This window comes from Tinamus guttatus, unplaced genomic scaffold (genome assembly GCF_059628265.1).
Source record: "Tinamus guttatus ecotype Peru unplaced genomic scaffold, ASM5962826v1 Tinamus_guttatus_pri_ptg000441l, whole genome shotgun sequence".
NCBI classification, from domain to species: domain Eukaryota; kingdom Metazoa; phylum Chordata; class Aves; order Tinamiformes; family Tinamidae; genus Tinamus; species Tinamus guttatus.
This window is the reverse complement of record NW_028288975.1, coordinates 630411-654891: the sequence shown is the minus strand read 5'-3', so window position 1 is coordinate 654891 and position 24481 is coordinate 630411. Positions and strand designations below refer to the sequence as shown.

At 49.4% G+C, this 24481-nt stretch overlaps 1 protein-coding gene across 1 annotated transcript in view; it reads right to left on the bottom strand.

Moving 5' to 3' along the window:
* The window catches only part of WLS (Wnt ligand secretion mediator), a 32624-nt gene extending 12135 nt beyond the window's left edge, over positions 1-20489 (bottom strand). The window contains exons 1-2 of the mRNA XM_088531955.1: positions 20231-20489; positions 5387-5659 (exon numbers count right to left, since the gene is read on the bottom strand). Coding sequence (XP_088388081.1) covers positions 5387-5659; positions 20231-20336 — 379 coding nt within the window. The 5' untranslated portion in view covers positions 20337-20489. The remainder of the gene's footprint in view (positions 1-5386; positions 5660-20230) is intronic.
* Between the last annotated feature and the right edge of the window lie 3992 nt (positions 20490-24481).

Genomic DNA, 24481 nt, shown 5'->3' with positions numbered 1-24481 from the left:
AGAGCAGATAGTGGATAGACAAGGAGAGGAGTCTAAGCACAGTCATGCTGAGCTTTTCAGGTGCTGCGTTACTGCACAATGTTATTTACCATCAAGGTATGGGGTGAGAGGAGAGAACAGGAGGCTGCAGACTGGCCATTGAGTCAGGATTTGTTTCTGGGGAGAGAAACAGAAGGAGGGGAAAAAAAAAAGGGAAAAAGAAAAAAAAAAAAAAAAAAAAAAGAGATTTTACCTTGGGAACCACATATGACAGAAGAATAAAGATCAGGAGTAAAGGAACATAAAAACAAAATAGGCACAAACTTCAAGAAAGTGATTTTCTTATTGGTATAAAATATTACAGCAGTCAAATTCTAACAAGATCTTGGGTAGATAGTACAAACCAGATAAAGACAATGGAGAGGGAAACAGTTTTCTAATTTCCTTTGTAGAAAGAAAGGATAAAGGCACACAAAAAAGCAAGGACAAAGGACAGAGTATTCCATATATTCAAGCTTCAGCCACAGAGCAGGGAAAGGTGGCAGGAAAGAAAACTGGCAAGGAAGGAATAGAAAAAGCTATATACCTATACTCAGCTCAGGAAAGTAATTATTCCCTTCCTCTATGCATGGTAATTAAGATTCTCCAGAACTGCCCAACAGGAAGAAGTGGAAATAGATAGACAGAAACCTCCTTCATATTCGGTATCAAAAGATGAAATTGTCCTTGCTGGAAAGATCATCTCATGCAGCCCATGCAGAGCACCTCTTCCTCATGGCATTAAGACGCATCCTGCGGAGACACTGGCACTGAAAATGTTTTTGCCATTCGATCATAATTCCTATGAGATGTTCCACAGAGCAGTGTGAGTGACATCTAGGTAACGTGCAGCCTGATAAATCACCTGTGACCAGCCAACGAGCTGCTGAGCAACATGTCCTAGGACTTCAATAAAACAGCAAAATAAGGCTACAGTTTGTTTTACTAATGAGATCTTCTGAAGATGACCAGCTACCCGGTAAGATGCTTTTGCTGCAGTTTTCAGCACTTAGACTTCTGTTAAACTTGTCTTGGTTCACACTATGAAGTAGGTCACAGCCATGAGAGCCCAATACTTTGGCACCCTTTGGTACCCTCCATACTTTGAGCACTGTCCATGAAATTAAGGAAGAAAAAAAAAAAATCAGTATTCAAGATCTTTTCCATGATTCACTTTTAAGTGTGATATTAGCACTCAATGACTTCACTCACATTACAACAGCCTAAAAATAGAGAAGTTGTTTAGGAAGACGCCTCTGTGCCAGCTCCATGCTAACACTGCCAGCCAAAGAGAAGTCTGTGCAAGCAAACAGAAAATCATTTGGATGGTGCTTTTGCACTTTAGTAGCCTTCTTAAACCACAAACATTAAATTTATACAAATTTGTCTCTGTAGAAAGAGGAATATAAAGTGTTCAGCCATACAATTCTATACCAGTGTTTTTGAAGGGCAAACTGAAGCCCTTCTCACTAACATTTTAAATTTGCTAGAAATAGAAAAATAAGAAATGTTTTTGTTAGAATGAACAACTTTAAAGGCCAGTCACATTGTTCTGCCACCCCATAAGGGAGGAGAGCGTTACTGAACATCCAGTATGGTGCAGTCATCATTTTGTACATGTAAGGGACATCTCATCCATAAATGTCAAATCAACGTTAAGCAGTTTCTTTTTTATTCGTCTACAAGTGAAACGGCAAGATGAAGGTCAGAGTTTCAACCGTGTGCTCACGTGAGCCCGCGACAGGCAGCGACGGAGCCGACCGGGTCCCCTGCCCAGACTGCGAGTGAATACAAATGACTTGGTTCTTGGCACGTAAAGGTTGTGCTGTGGAGCAGCTCGGAGAGAAGGACGACTGTTCCCTGCTCCGAACACTGGAGCTCGCCAGCGCGGGCCCGAGGCTCCCGCAACGCTCGCACGGCCCGGCTCGCTACCCGGCTGCAAACGGTGCCAGCAAGGGAGAGCCAGGGCAAAGCAGCAGCGGATTTCTGGAGTGAAATGGAAGTGCCTGAAGTGATGGGAACAAACGGATTAACGCGAGCTGTAAAAGAATGGCAATTTAAGCAATCCTTAAAAGCCTGTGTAAGCAGAGTGTTGCCTGCGGACAGAAAGATTGCTGCTTTGGTCCAAGCAGCAGCAACATAGGAGGGAAAGGCAGGACAAATGCAATTACCAGGGACACCTTAGGCAGACCAGCACCACGTCACATGGGGCAGCACGCTCAGGACAGGTGCTGTTTGGGAGAAAGGGCTCGGGTGAGCTAAATGGCCTCCATCTCTCCCCTAGAAAGGCCCAGTGTTCCCTGGATTCAATGGCAGGAACAAGATCTAATTGCACAGTAACAGAGTAACACTTAAAGTTTCAAAAGGCGCCTTTTGTGCTCGCTCTACACAAGAGATTTCTTATGGTCAGAAACCAGATTATCACCGCTGCTCCTCCACTAATTCTACTTCACTCGCAAGGCTGCTGCCAGCCAGCTAAATGTCAGATTACTGCACACAAACATTCCCTCGCAGGGCTGCATCCATCGCCCTGGTGACTAAGCTCTTTCACCAGCTGTGTTATTGCTGGAGCGCGGCCAGTGTTGTTCACACAGAGCGGTTGTTCCGTGCGGCCCGTGTGAATGAGACCGTGCGGCCGCGCGGGCCCTGCCGCCGCACGTTAGCTGCCTCGCAAGGCGGGCGAAGCTTTACGACTGGAGCCTTCGTTATCGAGGCACGGAAAGTTTTACGACAACTTCCTCGGGTTTTCTCTTTGCACCTTCTCTCCCTGCTCTGGCAGGCATCTCTCCATCATGCACACGCGGCAGGAATGAAGCACAGACAGCTTAGATACAAAAATCTTTTTTTTTCCCCTCAGAAATAGCACGCCTGTATGAGCGTGGCTTCCTGGCAGAGATAAACAGAGGGGAAATGGCTTAGCTTGTAAAATCTCTCTGAGATTTGGGAGCGCAGAGGAGCGCTGAGGCACGAGGACGCTGACCCTGGCTCCCGACGCGCTGCGCAGGCCGGCGGGTCGCTCCGGCGGGGGCACCGCGCCAGGCCCGACATTTCCTCCTGCCCCGGGGAAATCCTTGCTCACTGGATGAGGCAGCCGGCGGCCGCAGGGCTGACTCGCGCGCCCGGCCGGGCCGCGTCAGCGGCGAGCGGGGCAGCACCAATTAGGCTGCGGTGCCGCGGCCCTGCGGCCAACGCGCCCCGCGGCGGCTCTGCCCCGGCCAGCGGCAGCGCCACGTCCGCCCTGAGTCACCGGCGCTTCCCGCTGCCCCGGGCCGCGCTCCAGCCCCGCGGCGGAGCTGCTCCCTCGGCCTTCGGCCTCCCGGCGCGGCCGCGGATGCTCCTTGGGCACGGAGAAAACCCTGCCAGTTCCTGCACGGCGCTGCTGTCCTCGAGGAGCCGAGGCGGCCCCAGAGCCGTCATTATAACGGTGGCTGACAATGTCTTTAACAACTGTGAAGCCTTCCAGCGCTCTGTGCTGGTTTGGCACTAGCCCCTATTGGCATTAGCTACAGCAGGACAAGTGACATGTCCGAGGTCCTCAGCTAAGGCCGGAGAGAGAAGAAACTTAAACTATCAATTAAAAAAAAAACAAACCAAACCAAAGCAGAAATAAGTTAATTCCACATTATTAATGTTACCTGTTTTGAGAAGCAGATTCCAACTGTCTGATTAATAAAGCTATAAAGCTCTGCAAAGTTATCCAAAAAGTACCAATACTTAGTAACTTTAGGTTAACAACCTTTTTCGTTAACTTTATTTCATTATCTGCTTTTAACATAACCTAGACAGCAAGGAATGTGTTATTCACTCATTTCTTAGATAGTTTTTAAACACTTAATTTAAATCTGACTTCAGCTTGGCACGAAGTGTAGGCAAACAGCAGTTTAAAGCTTTTTGAAAGAGCCTCCAGATGAGCCAAGTCAGCTTACACAATAAGAAGTATTAATAGGTCTCATCTCAAAATGCTTCTCATAAACAAAGAGCATCCGTAGCTATTGAGCAGATAATGACCAGAAGCAAAATCTTTCACATCTAAAGCAGTATATCTCATCCTCAAATATTTTGGGTTTATTAAACAGACAGCGGCAAAAGACAGGGTTTTTTTTCCTGCTTTTAAAGCTCAAAAAGAAAACTCAGCTTTGAAGGAATTGGTCACTGAACTGCACAAGCAAAGATGAGAAGGTTCTTGCAGCACTTACAGGGGAAAACACTGTCAAGAGCTCGCTGCCCTTTTAACAGGCTGCTTCCAGGTGCTCAGCCAGGGCTTATTCCAGCTCACTGGCTTGATTTTAACTGCATCACAAGGAAGAGTTATTTTTCTAAACAGAGCAATCTTTTAAAGCCTAAGCAGTTAAGGCCCTAATAAAGCTATGAAGTATAATTCTCCCCATATTTTGGAAGTAATTATAGAAATATAAATAGAAATATATTTAGAAATAGATAAGCAAGTTTGATTTTTTTTTTAAATCACATTAAGGTGATCTTGATGATGCTGTATTATATAGCTGGGAAGGAACGTGCCCCTGTCGATGAGGCAACGGGGACAGACCTGGGGTTTCACTAAACCCTAAACAGATCCTTGCAGGAGCCCCCTCCAGGGTGCCCACCCCAGCTCTGCCCCATGCAGCAGCCCTGCTGCTTGCGGGGCCCCTTGGCCAAGGGAGCTAGACCTGCATCTCGATAAAGCAGCCAGGTTTGCTAGTTCTACAAACAGATTTGCTCCTTGAACAACCCACTGCATGAACACACCAACACTAGTGCCAGGCCCAAGCCAAGGGAGCCAGGCTGCAGCCAGAGGAAAAAGCTGGAGAAGCCCCGACTTGGATCAGTTAAAGCTATCAAGAACTATAACCTAACAATGAATAAATAGTTGATTTTTCAAAGAATGGCATATTGCCATAATGTTTAAGAAAGATGCAATCGCACCTACAATTGCTGTTTTGGCGAGGTACTGATTAGCATTTTGAAATGTCTGAAATAAATCTATGAAACCCAGGAGCAAATGCTTTGAAAGCCAGTTGCTGCATTTAAGAAAGCAATTTAAGCAAGTTCCTGCAGTTCAACATGCTTTAACATGGAACCACGAACAGTTGGTGCTGCTGCTTCAAGCTCCTCGCTGCTTGTTTAGCACATGCCCAGCTACTTTCTAATGCTGCCTAAGTGGGTCTCCATGGAAATCTAGATATCATGACGTCTTATTTTATATTCTTATCTTTAAAATGCGCTCCTGTATCACTTCACGGCACATACAGACACTTTAACTAGCAGCTAACGTATGGTGCCAAATGAAAGGAATTTTCAGAGAAACACAGCCACAGGCAAGTTAGACAGACCACAGTCAGCAGGTAATAAAAGACACAAAGTGACTTACTTAGGTCGTTGTCCATCTTGAATGCGATGTCCAGCTGCATGATGAAAAGCATGAACTGGAACCAGGGGCTCATCTCCTTGCTGGGAAGAGGAATGTGAACAGCAAACACGATGTCATTGGCCTCTATCTGCCTGCTCATGGCTTCGTCGAAGTCTTTGATCTTCTCGCAGTGGTTAGGTCCCCAGGGCATCAGCCACTTGGTTTTGTGGTGGTTTTTTCTGACATCAATGCACTTCACTGACATGTACGGAACAGCTGTGGTGGGACTGGGAGCTGAAAATGAAAGGGAACATTTTTATCTTTGAGTACCTCATCCAACAGTTTCCCCACCAAAGCATGTAGCTCTCCATTCAGTTATTTGCAGGCAATCTAAGATAAACGTCAAATGATTTCTCCTCCACAGCTCCTTCAGGTTGCGGTTAAATATTTTAAGTTCATTACATCTGCAGATGAATTACTGACATTACAGGGGGATCAAGTTTAGACTAGCAGAAGCAGCTGTAATTCAGCCTCAGGTACCTCAGTTATACCAAAATTATATATATATTAAAAAAAAAAAAAGGCATTTTTTTTCCCTGTGTATAGGCTCTTCCAGTTTGCTCCAGCAAGTCCACATTTAAAGCACATACACATACCACCAGCCTGGACTGATAAACTAATCCTAACCCATGAAACTTCGCAGAGCAGGGAGAGATTAACTGGAACTAAGTGCATGTTGGGCCAACTACTTGGGCAAGAAGGTTTTTCTAATGCAGTTCCCTAAAGCAAGCCAAAGCTACCATGCCTTCTGGAAGGCATCAAGGAACCCAACGGCTCCCAGAACTAAAACTCAGGATTGCTGCTGCCTTTTTTTTAAGGCTCATTTCCATGCCCACGAGAGATTTGTGAAGTAAAAAGGCTGGACCCTCTCTATGCAGTAACGATAATCCGCTGCGATCACCTCCGTGCCGCCCTTCACAGGGCAGCACCAGCCTCTCCATGGGGCTCACGAGCTGCAGCTCGGGGTGGCACTGGCAGTTTCCACATCAGCCACGGCTGATGGAGCCCGTACGTGCCTGCCGAGCCCCAGCACGGCGTACGACAAGGGCACGGCGAGCCCACGCCAAGGCATCCGCCATACGGAGCTGGATCTCTTTGCAGGGGGACAGATTTGGATGCCAAGAGAGCTCACTGCAGCCAAGGAAAGCGCCTTCCACAAACCAAGCACAGAACCGCCTCTCGGAGGAGCTGCTCCAGAGCGCAGTGTTCCCGCAATCTTGCGTCTGCTGCTGGAGGGAGCGGGGACCACCAGGATGAGCGTTTGGCCACGGCTGCTCGTGACGGTGCGAGTCGCAGCTGCGGAGCGCGGCGAGCAAGCGCAGCCCGTGGGTCTGAACGTGCCCTTGGGGCCCACAGCAGGAGCACTCGGCACCTAGGCCGCCCCAGCCCCTCTGCACCTCCCGCTGCAGACTCCTCCGCGGGGCTCTGCCCCGTGGGCACCTTGTCTGGGCCTCCATCAGCTCCAGCCTTCCGGCTCAGCCCGCAGAAGCCTCCCTGTGTGGGCAACACCAGGAAAGGTGACCACCTTCACCGTAACAGCCAAGGCTCTTTGCTCTTCCACTTCCGTTAACCGAAGGCTCTTGCATTAAAGCGTGTAATGTTTGTGCTTTAAAGTGGTTGCTGCAGGTCAGCTGTGAACTGCGACGAGGTTAAAACACAAAATTTGCACCCCTTCTCCCCAGCCTAGTTTTCAAAGCTGCGAGAAGAGGAGCTGACCAGACCCCTTAACTCTGAAAGATCAGCTGGCAAGAACCAGCGCTGCTCAAAACCTCCCCCTGTCCTCCCGCCATGGCCGTCAGGCTCCTGAACGGGTTTCGTGCCCGTGCTCTGGACACTTGTTTTCACTTTATCAGGATAAGATGCGATATCCTGAATCCGAGAATTATAACTATGGAGGATTATACTGCTTTGGCTTTATATCAACAAGGAAACAATCAGAAATTCTTCCATAAAAATAGGGATGCTAGCAGAAAGAAATGCATCCAACCCTGAGCCGTCCTTTCAGTACTGAACTTCAGCATAAAATAAAACACCTGCAAATCTTTTCAGGGGAAAGGAAAAGCTTCTAGAAACTCAAATACATTTTCTAACATAGTTCTGTCATGCCACGAATTCTTAGGGAAACAGTTCTGCCCTGCTTCTAATATCATCTGGGAAATAAATATTTTAATGCTCCACATATGCATCGCCGCACTCGCGAGGCACGGAGAGCGGCGGCGCTGGAGGGAGTTGGCACCGCTCTAGGTCAGGCCCCCGCGGTTTTAGGGGCTTCCACGTACCCAGAATCAAGCGAACGGGCGCTCAGGAACAGCTCTCCTGCCCTTAGGGATCTATTCATTTTTTGGCAGAAATATGCCTTTTTTCAAAACAGCCATCTCCATATATTTTAATGACTAATGGATGCAATGTCTAATTTTAATGCCCAATGCGTTTGGCTGCAATTAAGATAAAACTGTCCCATTTTTGGAAGCAGCACCAGCACGCTGCCATTAGACACGCTGCAGCTCATTTCTCCCAGCTCCCCGTGTTCTGGAGGCCAGAAGGAGCAGCTTAAGCCTTTTGTTTAATCAGTATTTTCAAATTTTTGTTTGCACCAGAATGTGAAGTTATGTAATACAAGTTTTAGGTGCAAATACAGTTATTAAAAAAAAAAAAGTTCTGTCCCATTTTTGGGGTGTATGTGTGTGAAAATACGGCTGTTATCACTCAAAACTGGAAATCATCCCATTCAACCGCATGACTCCAGACGCCCCGGTCCGACGGAGCAGCATCTCGGTGGCCGGGCCGAGGGCGGCGGAGCAGCCGCCTCCGCTGTCACCGCTGTCGCCCCGGCAGCGACCAGAGGCTTCCTGAGCAGATCACAGCCCACCGGAACACACCGGCAGCGGTAATTACAGCCCACGGACAGGACACAGCCATTTCAATGGGGAAAACAAACCAGCCCCTGTCCCACGGCCCGGTGACATCCTGCATGGGGCCCCCTCGCGACACGGGGACACCCACGGGCGCTACGCGGCCGCAGCCCTCCAGGGCTAGATGCAGCATCCAGCAACTACAACCAACCCTGCAGCCAGAGCCACTGCTTTGCTCAGGTCTCTGCAATATTCACAACGTTCTAGACAAGCTCTTTACCTTTGAGAGATCTTCGTGCTATATAAAAGAAGGCATTTCTAAATTAACTTCGTTACTTCTATGGGGAAAAACTAATGCCTCTTGCTTTGATGCAACACATTATAGCCATAAATATATGTTTTCATCACTGACTGATTATGATTTTAAATACTTGGCATGCTGACTGAAGCATTCCCCCTGCCAAACTTAAAGCCTTGAGGAGCAAGAGACAATTACTATATATATTTCTCATCAGGAACTGCACACCAAACAAGCGTCGGCACTTGGCTTACATTACTCGTTTGGCTCCGTTCCCATTAGATTCAACTGAGTGTTGAACCAAGTGGAAAAAAAATGCTTTGTGAAACTGCAGCCAAGTCAACTAACAGTATTACAAAGTGCTATGCAAAACAAAGCTAGCACCAAGGGATTTCAGCTCCAAAGCGGTGCCAAGCAGGCTGCTTCGAGCCTGCAGGCTGGGGGCTGGTATACCATGTAATATGCAAAACTGAACCATTTATGTCAGCCTGTAAATAATTAAACAGCATTTTTTTGCATAACACATTGGAGAAGACTCTGCCCATGTTCTAAATCTGCTTGCTCTGAGGAGAAATAATGCAGCAGCTTTGGTTTAGGTCACTTAGCAGAGGCGACGGAGCAGGGCTTTTATTAGGAAAAGCTTCATGGAAACTTTGCAAAACCCCGCTTTCCACCGGGCAGTTTAAACAGGAAATACTTGTGCGATACCTTGTTTTGCATCACCACGCTCAGCTGTGCTGGGAGCCCGTTCGTGAGGGCTCTCCAGCTCCAGCAAACGCAGATAGCCCCTGCACAGAGAGCACTCGCTCCGAGTTGTTTAACCACCGCGGCTCTGCACGCCGAGACCGTCGCCGCAAAGCCGTGCACGTGGGGGCTGCAGGGGCTGCTGCGGGCGCTGCCGGCCCCCATCGAAGCAGAAATATCCATCAAACAAGCACAGGGGTTGGACTGTTCCCCCAAAGCACTCGCGAGGCAACAGGGCCGCTCTGCCGGCGCTGGGGGAAACGCAGCGGACCAGGGAGCATCCCCTCCTTAGCACACATGGGAAAAAGGAGGAGGAAGTCTTTCCTAAAAGCACCAGGCCAGCACATGCACAAAGGCAAGATTGAGACGTCTCTGCAGCCTTTCTTTTGTTGCTCATTGCTTTTCAGGCTAGTTTGGCAAGTGACTCTCATTTACCCTCTTCAAAGCGTGTTTGCATATATATTATAAACACATTTGTCCTATTGGTATGCAGCGACGAGCTAAAGCAGCCTGGCCACGCGTTTCTGGGGACCTGGGAGGACAGTCTGCATCGTCTCGCCGGAAAGATGCTTCAGAGATGTCTGGCTCCCTACAAAAGCCCCCAGGATGTCACAGGGTTAGCCAGACTCTGCTATTTCCTGCCAAAGAACCACAGCTCCTCTGGAAATTTTGAGTCCTTTAACCCCCAGTAGATCCTTCATTAATACCTCCATGATTTCCTGGCCAGGATTTCTGATGAACTTTAAAAGCCAATTTAGCTAATGTCTCACATACCGCTACAGATTGAAGCAATTCTTGCATATCATTTCCAGTGAGACTTGTCTCACTTTTCACATTCAAAATACTCTTCAGTCATTAGCTCGGGTGAATATCCAGGCTATAGCTTTGCCTGAGCTCCAGTCACATAAGATAACAGCACTTAAAATCACAGGGATTTAGTGCTGGGCTGCATGGGGGAGAGTGTGGGATGTCAACATTTGACTGACTTTCAGCTTGGATTGAGCTGGAACTACTCATTTTCATGTTGAATTGGTGACTGTTCCACATGAAACGCAGACATTGTTTTAGAGTAACTCCAAGAGAAGTTGAAGCAGGTGTCTCGGAATACCTTGCATTTACTGCCAGGAACATCCACAGAGGACAAGATATTAATTACTAATTCAGCAAACCATTTCGTAATTGAGTTCCCCAGAACTCCTGCAACCACCCGCATTGCCATTATACAGAATTATTTGCCAGTATCTCAGCTGAAATTGGAATTTTTTCAGTTCCCATTATCAAAGAACAAAAACAATCAGATGGCTATGACATTTTGGAGCTAGCCAACACTGTTGCTATCTCTACATGTTCTCTTAAGCAGATACTCTTGTATTTAAAGAAATTGAAATCATACTATCCAAAATATCAAACAGTTTGGAAAAAAGAGAGATACCTCAAGAAACATGAGACAGAGCAATTCCAGGCCTTTCCTGAACAGATGCCTTAGTTTCTGGGTTAGCTCTTGGTTACCATCACTCTTGCAATGGCTCTTAAAAATCCTCAGAACCGGAAAGCTGAATTCAATGCACAATGAATGGCACACTGTGACCAAATAAATGAAAGAAAAGGACTGTTCTTTCACTTTGGCAAAAGTTTAGTTCAAATTTAACCATCCAGCTATGGTTGCTTGAAAAGGAAAATAAACTCACCACCCCAGACAGTAACTGTGTGATCAGTCAATCACAAAAATCCTAATCTTGATTTTTGTTAGCATAATTTTAAAGCAAAGACTAAAGTTCCATAATACAGAATCCTGGTTCTGTAGACAGTATATTTATAAGTAATCATTTCAAAGACAGCACTGCTTGGTGCTAAGGAATCCAATAACCGGGGTGGGAAGGGACCTCAGGAGGTCTCTAGTCCCATCTCCTACAAGACCCCGCTGTAAGCAGGAGGCTGGACCAGGTTGCTCAGGTTGCTCCCATCACGTCTTCAAACTGAGGCACTGCTCCCGGGATGCAGCTATGTTGTATCTTGTTGATTCCTCTTCCCCATTTTTTAGCACGCTACATACAAGTTTAATATTTACATGGCTCTATACTGGTCATAGCCGAGCTGAGACGAGGCAGAGATGACCACTGGCTGGCTAATGCACATGGACCAAAGTCACAGCGAGCATCTATTCCAGTTCTTGGGATTTCTGGTCCCTAGTTGCTTTGCTCTCCCCTCCGAGCACCCACAGCACTTGTCCCATCTCAGACGGTCACACTTCCTTGCTCACAACGCGTTAGGCTGTTTCTACAACCAAAGCCTTACCATTCTGTGTAATCTTAGACTAGCCTGAGACAGATTAAAAAATCCCGCTCTGCCCTGCAAGGCTCAAGCTGCCCGTGCCAAGCAGCAAGCGCACGTGGCATCCACCGAGCTGGTAACAGCACGGGAGCGCTCAGTGAGACACCGCACTTCAGTGCAGAAAGGTTACAGCTGCTTTTGCTCCAGTTCTCCCATGTGTGGGTCTTACTCTTCACCCACTCCCACCTCCATTCAGCTTCCTCCCTTCCTAAACAGGGTTCATTTACAACTGCCCCGGGCTGTCCTTGCAGGAAGGGTGAGAGCTCAGGCTTTGATTGAGGTAGAAAAAAAAACAGAGAAAATAACAGGAGCAAAAGGAGGCCTTTTGCAGGCAATAAACTTGTAATGAATTTTCAAGGGTGGGACAAACAACACTGCACCTTAAAAATTCTAAGAGAAAAACAAAGTTAAAACTATTAGGTCCTTAAGAGGGAGAGAGCAGAATCAAGCATGAACATCAGGATTATTTCTGCTGTGAAGCAGAAGAGTGACAGGATGCCACAGCAATTGAGAGGGACAGAAAGGTTCTGCTTACAAAAAGGTTCTCCTTGTTTAGGCACAACTCTTCAGGTTTGAAAGAAAAAAACTGGGGTGGGGGGAGAAACAGATTTACTGTGGAGTACATGAGCTCAATTACGCTCAGTGCATTTTACAATATTATGCATAAATTTCTATAAAAGAATCACCTTTACTCAATACATTAATTCAAATTTAAGACCCATTTAGTTTACTAAACTGCTATAAGCCCCCAAGTATTTCCTTTCTTCTTCTCTATTCCATATTCCTGTAAGCAAGACATTCAGCCCAATTACAATACTCTTTTACCCCAAGAATATTTACCTCTATGATATAGATTTTGTACCTTCTCATCCAGAACACCTACAGCATTTCAAATTAACTACTGACCCTTGCTCTCGCACTATAAACAAGCCCTTTAGAAAATCTCAATTGCATTGTGTCCACATTGATTAAAGCTTGAATCCCGGTGACCTCATGTGGTGTTAACTTCTCCCATGCACCAGGAGCATTCTGCTTTTCTACTCAATTACCCCCTTCTGTGCAGGGCCATCACTACCCGATGAGCACATACAAAGGCCTTCTGCTTCATTACACTAACCAACAGCGGGGTAGGAATAAACAAGCTAATTTATCATCGCACAGACCAAGGTTCCCCAATTAGAACAGTGGGGACCTGAATACCGCACTATACATATATATTTACTGCAACATGAAAGCTATGATCTTTCCTGCCTCTAGCTTTCCTGACCTTGATGCTGCAGTTTAATATGACGCTCATGGCAGCGACCACTACCGCAATCTTTATATCACTATTTTGGGTTAGTTGCTGTTGCACAAGGCTCTGTGAGGCTCTTTCCTGAACGCCAGCAGTAGCCTTCACAGGCAGAACTGCTGTTCACAGGGTTTTTTGAGCAGAGGGGTCACACTGGATGATCTCCATTGGTCCCTTCCAACCTCAGCCACTCCGCAATGCTGGGAAATAAGAGTCGCACTCGGCTAAGGGGCCACTCGCCTCATGAAAGCTCTTCCTTCTTCGCATTATCATCTTGGAGCTTTACCAGCATCGCAGCCCTCTTGCTGAAGGCTGCACAGAAACGTAGCGGGAGCCCTGGGCAGGCACCAGGCAGAGCTGGACCGAGGCAGAGGCTTCCCCCAGGGCTCGCAACCGCAGCAGAGCCCAACGCAGAGCCACAGGCACCCAAAGACCCACCTGAACAGCCCCAGCTCGCGGCGCAGAGCCTTGCCCGCCAGCTTTGCTTCTAGAAAGAAAGAGTGTCCTGCCATGCCTTATTGCCTTTCATTCTGCTTTTATTGAAATTGTTTCTGCATTTCTTTCAAGGGATGCACAAACAAGGCTTGGAGTTGGAAAGGTGGTTTCCCTTCTTGTAAAGGAGGCACTATTTTCATAAAACGGGCACCGTTTCCTCAGTGTTTACAGTGGGCTTTCACAGACACATCACTGTGTCTGAACCCTCTCGGCATTTCCCTCCTCTCCAGCGGGTTTTCCTTACCGGGTGCCTTTCAGTCTTGCTGGTCTCAGACTGAGAAAATAAACTTGTCCAAACCAAGCAGACACCTCTCCCTGCTGCTGAGGCCTGCGAGGCCTCGTCCTGCACGCACCCCTTTCCCAGCTCAGGCAGACCATATTTCCCTGTATCAGAGCATATTTCTCTATTTCCCCATATTTCGCTGCTTGGCATGGTGGCAAAACCCCTGGGTCAGCTCATCACACGGCTCGATGCGGGATAACAGCGGGTGGCAGAGAGCACTTACACCTCTGCCAAAGGAGAACCCAGGCTCTGGCTGCCCAGAGGCAGGAGGAGCAGCTGGGGATTGGAGATTGCTAAACCAGCGCTACAGCCAACAGAACACACACTGTTGGGTTTGTATGAATTACTGTGCTTTTAAAGTTATTCTATAGCCAGGCAACATCTATAACTGTGTGGGAGTTTTGCTTTATGTGGGGGTACTTTTATTTTTATGTTTTTACATTTGCTGTTGAATGGTACATTATGCAACTTCGAGAGAAGCTCTCCAGAAGAAGCCGTCTCTGCAACACAGCCACTTTAAAGCAACACAAATTGAAGATTTTCTTTCATAAGTAAATTCTCAAAGAGCCACAGTAGTAGCTATGCCAAGAACCTTTAAAAATGAAAGTGCAGTTGGGCTCCCTGCTGTGGAAACCGAGAAGTCAAAGAACCTTGTAATGCTGCTGACATAGAACACACATCAAAGCGCTGCTGGGGAATGAGCTTGTTTTCACAGATAAGGGATTATTCCCGGCAGCCACAGGCAAGGCTCAAAGCAAGAAAATCTTTCCAGGCAGTAGAGTACAAGTATACGTGTCAGGAGAGCTAACTGAATGACCTCCCCATACATATGCATACCCAGTAGCAGGAACAAATATAAATGAAGCAAGCACTAGCAGCACGAGCTCCATAAATGCAAAAATATACATTAAAAATATCTGACTTAAAGAAGGTTAAGCTGCTTTCCTGATTGCCACAAGACATTTTGATCTTGATCCTTCTTCCAAGCCTTCCCTTGTCAATTTTCAAGGCAGATCAAATGCATTTCCTGCAACATCCAGTCAAGATGAAACCCCTGCAAACCCCTGCTCCAAAAGGGCAGAAGGGCAGTGGGGACCCAACATCACCCAATCTTGCCTTTTTTTTTTTTTTTTTTTTTTTCCCCCTCTGAGCAACATTCTGTGATTCTGCAAGTTGCACACTAGAGATAAGAAGTTACTTTGAAACTGCCAGTACTCAAATATGTAAAGAATTTCATCTGCATTTGAATACAGGGGATTAGATCCTCTTAAGAGGAATATATTACCCCGTGTATTTCACACATGCCAGAGCCAGCACTAAAGAAATCCTGGCCAGATGTATTACACCTTCTCTCTTCAAAGGGATTCGAAGGCTAACAGGAAAGAGTTATAACATTTACTGTCTTTGAAGTCAAGTTATTGACTAAAGAAAAGACTTCCTGTTTAAATCTTTGTCCTTGCAAGGAGTAGAGAGGCAATGCGACCACCACTTGATCAGTGTTCGGATCAAGTTCAAAAACCAAATCTATCTATTGAGAAGCGTAACAAAAAGGAAAAGCAGTGCACAAGTTGTTTTTACTTTGTGCAAACTACAAAGCACAAGATTTCCCTGATGTCCATCTCCCAAACTAAGCGGGGTTTGAAAGTGATGCAACTGCAAGACCACCAAAAGTACTACCTTACAGGATTTACAGTCTTTACTGCCTGCTCCTCAAGCATCCGAGCACGGAAGTTTGTCTGGGAACTGTCAATTCCTGGCGCATTTGCCCATTCAGCTACAGTTACAACCCTTAAAAAGAAGAATTGAGTAGACCTAAACTAAATAGACATGACCTTTCATGTCTGCTTTTTCATCAGCTCCCAGTGCTTCTGCCAAGATTGCAGCACTAAAGGAATTTGTCTATACAGAGGAGTCTATTGGCATTCATGTCCACAGTACAGCACGGACCTATTCAGCACAACTTGCTGAAGAGAGGCGAGCGATGAAAGAAAGTCAGGCAGATAAAAATGGTCTTTGTCCTAGAATCCGCAGACGTTCTGATTTAGGAGTCTGCATCCACATACCTTATAATCCCGAGCATTTCTCCTCAGGAGATCAATTCAGTCCTAAGAAGGTAATGAAATCCGAGGAAAGAAAATTAAATCCTGGAAACTTGCTGCTCAGCAGCCAAATCAGACATTTAGATAATGAACTGGGATTGTTGATGGCTGCTCAGCCATTGAAACACATGACTCATTATCTCTCTGGGTAAGGCGCACAAGCACAACTTCTATTTCCTCCAGTCAAAACAATCCAGGGCTTTTTCAGCCTCCTTTCAGCCAAGGAAGCGGTGAGCTTTCGCACTCGCAGATGCAGCCCTCTCTTCCCAAGGGATTTATGTGCTAAAAAAAATTTAAAAAATTCACTTCTCCAATCAGTTCATTAGCCAAATGTATGGTTGGATACTGGACTTTCAGCCCTTCACACTACATGCCTGCTCCTCGACTTGTTTTCACTCTAGAAAGAGCCTCTTAAATTCAAGGCATCTCACTTGAACTGTAAAAATAATCTGCAAATTGTCGTGAGGTGCCCTTGTAATATGCAAGTAATTCACATGAAACTCTTCTTGGACAACTTGGTGATAGCTCCTAAATTAAGGGAAAGAAAAACACAGTTTGCAGTGGACATCCTGCTGGCCGGCGCCTGCTGCCGCCTTCCTCCGTGCCCTTCGTTTCAGCCTCGCTTCGTCTCCCCCAGCAGCGGTTTCACAGCAGCCTCCTGCAGCACCGGCAGAACCGCGGTGAGAAGCGCATCGCGTTACTCGAATCACGTAAAACGGAGAGAAAGCCAAAGAGAAAGTCGAACAATTTCTTGAGCCCCAAGCACTAGAATAGGCCAAACCCTGTTATGGAACATAAAAGGCACAATTTTGTGTGCTTCTTTTTAGAAATAGTGTATAATTTCCCTTGCAACCTCCATTTTTTACCCTTTTAAGGGGCAACGCTGACAGTGGCTTTCCAGAGAGCCTGGAGGGGAACACATTTGTAAACAAAGCTCCTGTTAAATAAAGGCAATGCAAAGACGCAAGGCCCCACTACAGCCATCAAGTCCAAGCCTTGCCTCACCAAGCAGAGGGGGCAGGCGGGTCCGACACTGGTGCAGGCCTTGGAGAGCTAAACAGGGCTCTACCATCGCCTCACACAGGTCAAGGCCTGCACAAGCCTGGAGGTGGCCCTGGGGACAGGCCACATGGGAGGTACCCAACTAGAGCCACCTTCTATATGGAAGGGGCAAACTACACATATGTGTAGCACACAAGGGCTCCTGGCTCTGCTGGGAAGTGGCTTTATTAGAGTTCCTTCCAAACATTTTAGTATTGCCTTGGATGCCAACAGAAAGCATTCCTGGTTGAGCAAAATCATGTCCTTTCATAATACATACGAGGTGCTGTTTATACTAGGAAAGTGAAAGCAGGGCTTTGTTATGACTCATTTCAGGGATCTTGTTTTATCTTGTACTCATACAAGCTACCTGAGCACGTAGCACATTCACCAGAAGGGCAAACTTTAAGCAAGATCTTTACAACACGAGGGACACCAGAAGCTCTACGGGGAGGTTGAGCCGTGACGCAATGCCGGCCATCTGGACCAGACAAGCAGCACCTTCCGCGGGGCCGCTCGCTCCTCGGATTCGCGGAGCTCCCACCGACTTCCACGGGGCTTCACCCGGCTCAACCACAAGCACAGGATTCCTTTCTTTTTAATCAACACACAGTTCCGAGCAAAATCCATGCGAATGCCGGTAAAAGTTTTGCTTCCAAACAGGAGAGCGGGCTGCTGGGAATACAGCAGCCTTATTAAAATTCAGACATGGATAGAATTTACCGCATAAAAGCAGGCAGAATCAGCACAACTTCAGAAAAATTAAGTTTAGCTGCAGCTGTTTTATCAGATACCAATGCATTGCATTTGTGTATTTTGGACCCGAAAAAGTAATCTGTTAAAATAGAGCACTTAGTCATTGTTTTGAAACATGACCTAACTCGCTGCTGAAGGAAAGGGTGTTTTAGCTTTGTAGCCGGTTCCAGTTGTGTACGTGTTTTAGTTTGTCTAGACCTGGATAAACTAAAATAACTAGATTCTAGGTGTCTGCGTGGTGCACTGGATCAAACCAGCCCGGGAGCACTATTTCAGTGACCTCTCGGCTCTCATCCCACCGTGTAGCACAGTGCTCGGCCGAGCAGCGCTCGCCTGTCCTCACTGCCAGGGCTCTGCACCCTTTGACTGCCCATAGCACCATGTCCCCCTGCACCCGCTTTCTTTGGACTCTCCGAGGACACCCCGAGGCTGCCTCCAATTCGCCCAGCACCGATTTTACCCCCACGATGCCCGCTCCCGTTTCGGTTGCGCCCCACGCCCTGTTCACATAGGGGAACCTACAGGTGTTTCAAGTCAGCAGGCACCATTTATGCTTTCCAGGCAAAGGATTAGGGCCAGTTTCCACCCATGCATCAATGCTGGGCACAGGGGAGCCCGTTAACTCTTTGCATGCATCACAAGCAGCACAAGTGAGGAGGAAAGAAGCCGGTTTGGGTGATGGATTACAGCAGTTTTCCCCTACAAGATTAGGAGCAGGACTTTCCCCATAGCCCCCCAGGACTCGTCCTCGGACGGCAGACTCATCTTTTATTCTGCCACGAATCCTGAGCTACTCCCAGCTTGCGCGACGTGCTTAATGCTCAGCGCTGAATTACTCCTATTGCGGCAAGAAGCGCTCGGCCAGCCCGGGCCTTGCCTTCCAGAACGGCACAAACCGCTTTTACACATCGGCCCAGCGGGACAGCGCCTCCGGCAAGACCGTCCCCCTCCTGGGACGGACACCGGCCTAGCAGGAGCCCCCTCCTTTCATCTCTACAGCCCCTGCACCTAAACGTAAGCCCCGGGCCTGTCCATCCGCCCGGCCTGGCTCCAGGCAGAACCTCGGCTCTCTGACCACCTCCCTCCTCCCCAGGACTTCAGCAAGTTGCTTCTAACAACCCTGCAACGGGCAGGCTGCAGAAACGCGCCTTTGGGATACACGAGAGACCCCTATGGACATGGGCTCCAGCTCCCTGCACAATGCAGGCCGAGGAATTTTATCTAATGAATCAGCGTCTGGTTCAGGAACTAGTGCTCCAACCAGCTCTTACAGAGAGAGGGAAAAAAAAAAAAAAAAAAAAAAAAAGACTAAAAAAAAGCAGCCACCCTTTGCAGCCCTTGCATTGCTCAGGCCCATTTTGTGTGGTTCAGGTCCACAAGACTAGAAAAACTGGGTTTTAATCCAGCATTTCTCTCAGATCTAAGTGATTAACCAGAGGTGAGGAACAGAAGCAACAGAACAAGGAAAGCCTCATTTGTGACAATTATATTTAGCAGTATTCACACAGCATTTAAAATTGGCAATCAGAACATTGCAAATACAAAGCATTCCTAGGCAGCCTGGGCACAAAATTTCCTCAATGCCTCCAAAATAAAGATTATATGGGGAATAATTCAAGGGGCTTCCCCAAATAACAACTGTAACGAGTTTTCCCCGAGGCCTTTTGGGAAAGGTAATTCAGATCACCCGCACGCTGCAGCTGGGAACAGGCCCACAGAGCCCGAGCGCGGCCACTCTGGGCAAGCGGGCGAGTCCCCGGGCAAGCCCTGGCCAAGGGACCCTGCACCAGCGCTGCCTCCGGGAAGGAGCCAGCCCCATGGGACACAGAATTCCTCTGCTTCTTGGGAAGATCGGCCAAGTCTTCCCATATATTTATAGATATGCATATGCATACACAGTGTATGCATGCGTATACGTTGCACGACGGTTATCCCAAGGAGGTGCCGCCGATGCACCCCGGCCAAGCGCAGCTCCGCCGCTTTCCACCCGGGCTAATTCTTCGGGACGGCCCCGGCATCGGGATCTCCTCCATCTTTCCCCTTCCAACCCTCATGTCCGAATAAAATAAGAAATGGCAACGGGGCGGCCCAAAAGTTTCCCCCAAGGGGCTGCACGAAGAGGGGGGCCCGCTCCGGCTCCCGGGGCGACCCGAGGCCGCGGGGACGGGCGCCGCCCGTCCCCGCGGCCTCGGGTCGCCCCGGGAGCCGGAGCGGGCCCGGGCCCACGGGGAGGACAATAAAACACGGGCAGCCCCCGGGGGAGCCCCTTGCTACCAACTCCCGCGGGAGCGACGCGGCTTCTCCTCCCGCAGCGCCGGCGAGGGGAGGCAGAGAGAAGTATTAAAAATAAATATGAACAAAAAATCAACTTTGCGGCGCAAACCCGTCGCCATGCCGAAGCCTCCCCCTTCCCTCAGCGCACCCGGGCACCAGGCCGGCAAACTTTCCTCGGCCCCCCGGTCGCCGCGCCGAGCGCCGCGCACAAAGAGGCCCGCGCCGCCCTGCGCGGCCACAATAGCGGGTTAATGAGCTCATGGAGGGAGTCAGCGATACTGTAACAAGTAGCTAAGCAGGGCGAGGCGGGCGAGGAGAAAGTTTGCACCTTTAGCACTCACCGATGAGACCTCCCACCAGAAAGGCGATGACTTGGAAAACCAGCAGGATCCCTCCGACAATGCACAGCTTTTTGGTGCTCATGTTTTCTATAATTGCCCCAGCCATTTTCGCCGAGATTTCTGCCCCCGCTCCTTGCTGCTGCGGCCGAGCCGGGGCCGGGCGAGCGGCGCGGGGCCGGGCGGCGGCGACGGCCTCGGCACTGATTGCCCGGGCGAGCCCGGCGCTGGCTGCCCCTGCGCCCGGAGCCGAGATTGTGGCCGCCGCTCGGCTGCATGTGGCTGCTTTAAAGGCGCTCGCAGGGAATCACATGATGCCGCCGCCTCCTCCCCCTGCCGCTCCATTGAGCGGAGCGCGGGGCCGGGTCGGGCGCGCGGGGCGCGGGCAGGGCCGGCCCCTCTGCCCCGGCCTCCCGGGCGGCCCCGCCGGGCGCTGCCCGCGCCCTCCGTGCGGGCTGGTCGGGCCTCGCGTGCCGGGAGCGCCGGGAGAGCCTTGGCCCGCGCCACGGTGCGTCCTGGGGAGGCCACGGTGGTCCCCGCCATGCAGCGATGCGCCCGTGGGGAGGCCGCCTTGGCCCACGCCATGATGTGCCCATGGGGAGGCCGCCTTGGCCCACACCATGATGTGCCCATGGGGAGGCCGCCTTGGCCCGCGCCACGGTGCACCCTGGGGAGGCCACCTTGGCCCCTGCTGCAGAGCAATGTGTCGCTGGGGAGGCCGCCTTGGCCCACACCATGGTGCACCCATGGGGATGCCACGTTGGCCCCCACCATGCAGCGATGCGCCCGTGGGGAGGCCGCCTTGGCCCACGCCATGATGTGCCCATGGGGAGGCCGCCTTGGCCCACACCATGGTGCGCCCGTGAGGAGGCCACGTTGGCCCCCGCTGCGCCACGATGTGTCCCTGGGGTAGCTGCCTTGGCCCATGCCACGATGCACCTGTGGGGAGGCTGCCTTGGCCCCTGCTGCACAGCGATGTGTCCCTGGGGAGGCCGCCGTGGCCCATGCCATGATGTGTCTGTGGGAAGGCCATGTTGGTCCCACCACACAGCGATGTGTCCCTGGGGAGGCTGCCTTGGCCCACGCCACGATGCACCCATGGGGAGGCCGTCTTGGCCCATGCCACAGTGCGCCCTTGGGGAGGCCACGTTGGCCCACGCTACAATATGTCTGTGAGGAGGCCACATTGGGCCATGCTGTACAGCGATGTGTCCCTGGGGAGGCCGCCGTGGCCCATGCCATGATGTGTCTGTGGGAAGGCCACGTTGGTCCCCACCACACAGCGATGTGTCCCTGGGGTGGCCGCCTTGGCCCACGCCACGATGCACCCATGGGGAGGCTGCCTTGGCCCGCGCCACAATGCGGCCTTGGGGAGGCCACGCTGGCCCCCACCACGCAGTGATGTGCCCGTGGGGAGGCCACCTGCCCTCCAGGCCAAGGCGCCCACATTCCCATAGATGACCTGGAACAAGCTCGTGACTCCCGGCATCTGGGTTTTCCAGCACTGGTGCCTTGCAGTCAGCTTTGGGCTGCCGCATGGAGCTGCGCGGTGCTGCCCTGCGCCACGGCCTGCACCGAGCACAGGATATGGTCGTGGACAACTAGAACTAGTCCAGAACAGCTGCAAACCCTCCCGAGAGCAAACAAGCCAGGAGAGAAAACAACTGGTGACAGGAATATGGGCAGAAAATGTCAAAGTGAGAGGCGGCCCAGATATGCAGAGATAAACACATGGCCGTCTGAAGCTAGCATGCAGTGGAAAGAAAACACTTAGAAGAAAAAAGAGGAAAAACAACAAAACAGAGACAACTGAAATCAGCATGGCAGAAATGCCAAGTGCTGGCAACACAATGTGGCAGCCATACGGCCAAGCCACCAAGCTCTGAGCAACTCGGAGAGAACAACCTCTCATACCTGCGTTGTCCAGCAGCGTCACAACAGCTTTGTGTGCTGCAATACTAGAGGTAGCAGGAACAGTATCAAACCCTTCAGCGTAATAAAAATTAGCCAAAAAAAAATCAAGGACCAGTAGAGAAAGAGTGGATACGGGGTTGGCCTTGTAAGGAAACCCATGGGAATGCGTTCTCCAGAGCTCAGCCGCACAACGCACAGTCAGTGCAAGGAGGTGCACGTGTGCTCTGGTGCAAGGAGGTCCTTTTGGGGCAGAGGGGAGGGATGTGCCCTGCCTAGGGCCCCTCAGTCACTGCAGCTAACATGCACCTCCGCATCCTTTCACGAGCAGGAAAGAGGACCACAGCTTGGTAATCCACGTCTTCTCTCAGCAATTTGGCAAATTCCGCACCTGAATTCACAGCTTGGCACCTGGGTTCACTGTATTCAAGATGACACCCAGGTGTCAGCCCGCAGGGTGCCACTAGGAGCTAGAAGCGGGCGCTGCGCTCGGGACGCGACGCAGCCTCCACGGAGCCCAGGCCGTGGGGCCGGCTGCCTTTACACAGGTGGGCTTGCAAGATCAAAGCCCTTTGGTAGCTTTTTGTCAAGACAGTATTTTAAATTGAAATTCACCAAAAAAAAAAAAGTGTAGATTCTGCTAAGTGCTACATTTATTCCATTTATTCATTTTTTTTTCTAAGATAAAGTGTAGATGGTAGAGCTAAGATCCCACCCTAATCAAAAAGTTCTTTGTGAGTAATAAGGTTTAAAAAGTACGGAAAAAGAAGCAATGACAATGAAAACCAATACTTTGCATTCTAGGGCGGTTTTTATCTCTGCCACACTCCCACATCCTCCCTCCTGGCACACGGAGGGACCTTGTCACATCCAAGGGGGTGCGGAGCGGCACCGGAGGGAGCTGGGACCCCTTTTTTGGAGACGTGACCATCAACAACAGCAGAACTGACCTCGAGTTCGGTCAAATGTAAATCTCTGGTCCTCACTTTTCTGTTGTTTACACATCAGAATTTCTGTCTCTGCAAAGTCTCCAAAACCAGTCACCTGAGAGCCCATGTCTTTGCTGCTTATTAATTTTTTCCGGACTGCCCTAGGCTGTTTTGAAAGCCCCGGCTATTAAAATACCTCTCTTGCAATGAGCTCCAGGCAGGAGTAGGAGTCTTTCCACAGAGAAAGCTCTGCAGCATTGGGCCCATAGCCCAGATTTTCAAAGGATTTTAGCTGCCTAAAGAGGCAGATAAGGGCTTAGGGGGATTTTCACAAGCTCCTAATTTTTGCTGCTACATGTCTATTAATTTTTGCTAATTCAATAAGTAACTGTAAAACCTCTGGAAAACTGTCTCTGGAAGCTCAGTGCTCATAGAGACCAAACTCTCTGAAAGTTTCAAAATTTTCTACTTTTTCATGTGCTGTCTTATTTGAGCAGTTATTAGAAATCATTAGAAAAAAAAATGCTCTCTTCAGGGGTAACTTTCAAGCATGTAGCTGTAAATGAAGAACACACACTGCAAGCACGGCGTAAAGGCTTCGCAGAGGATACCTGTGGCCTGGAGTACGAGGTGAAATGACACAACCACAGCGAGGTTTTCTGTCTTTAAAAGCCAAAATACATAAATAACCAAAATTATTTGGGCTTGTGTTGCTGCAGGTAATCTAGTATTGAGCTTCCTTTTCTTGCTTTCCAAAGGCAAGTCTAACAGAGGTAGTGCTGTTGTTTACACCAGCGCAACTGTAGGTTCTATTTCCTGCCCAAATGTAAAACACCAAGGAGCAGCAGACAAGAAGCTGATTAAATTAGTCACCTGCAGCCAGATACAGGCTCCTGAGCCCTGCCTTGTACTTGTCTGCTGTATTTGGAACGCAGTGAACAGCGTCACAGCAGCAGATTTGCAAAGCTGAAACACCAGGTTGGCTCCCTGCCCGCTCCTTGGGCTCTGCTCTTTGGTTTGCAGGCTGGGGTTTGTTTCGTGGGGCACTGGTGTTGCCTGATGCTACCACTGCAGCTTCCTGGCACATGGCAGGAATACATCTAACCCACCACAGCCTGCTCTTGGTGTAGGAATACACCTAACCCATCACAGCCTGCTCCTCGGTGTAGGAATACACCTAACCCATCACAGCCTGCTCTTGGTGTAGGAATACACCTAACCCACGTCAGCCTGCTCTCGGTGTAGGAATACACCTAACCCACCACAGTGTGCTCCTCCGTGTAGGAATACACCTAACCCATCACAGCCTGCTCCTTGGTGTAGGAATACACCTAACCCACCACAGTGTGCTCCTCCGTGTAGGAATACACCTAACCCATCACAGCCTGTGCCTCGCTGTAGGAATACACCTAAC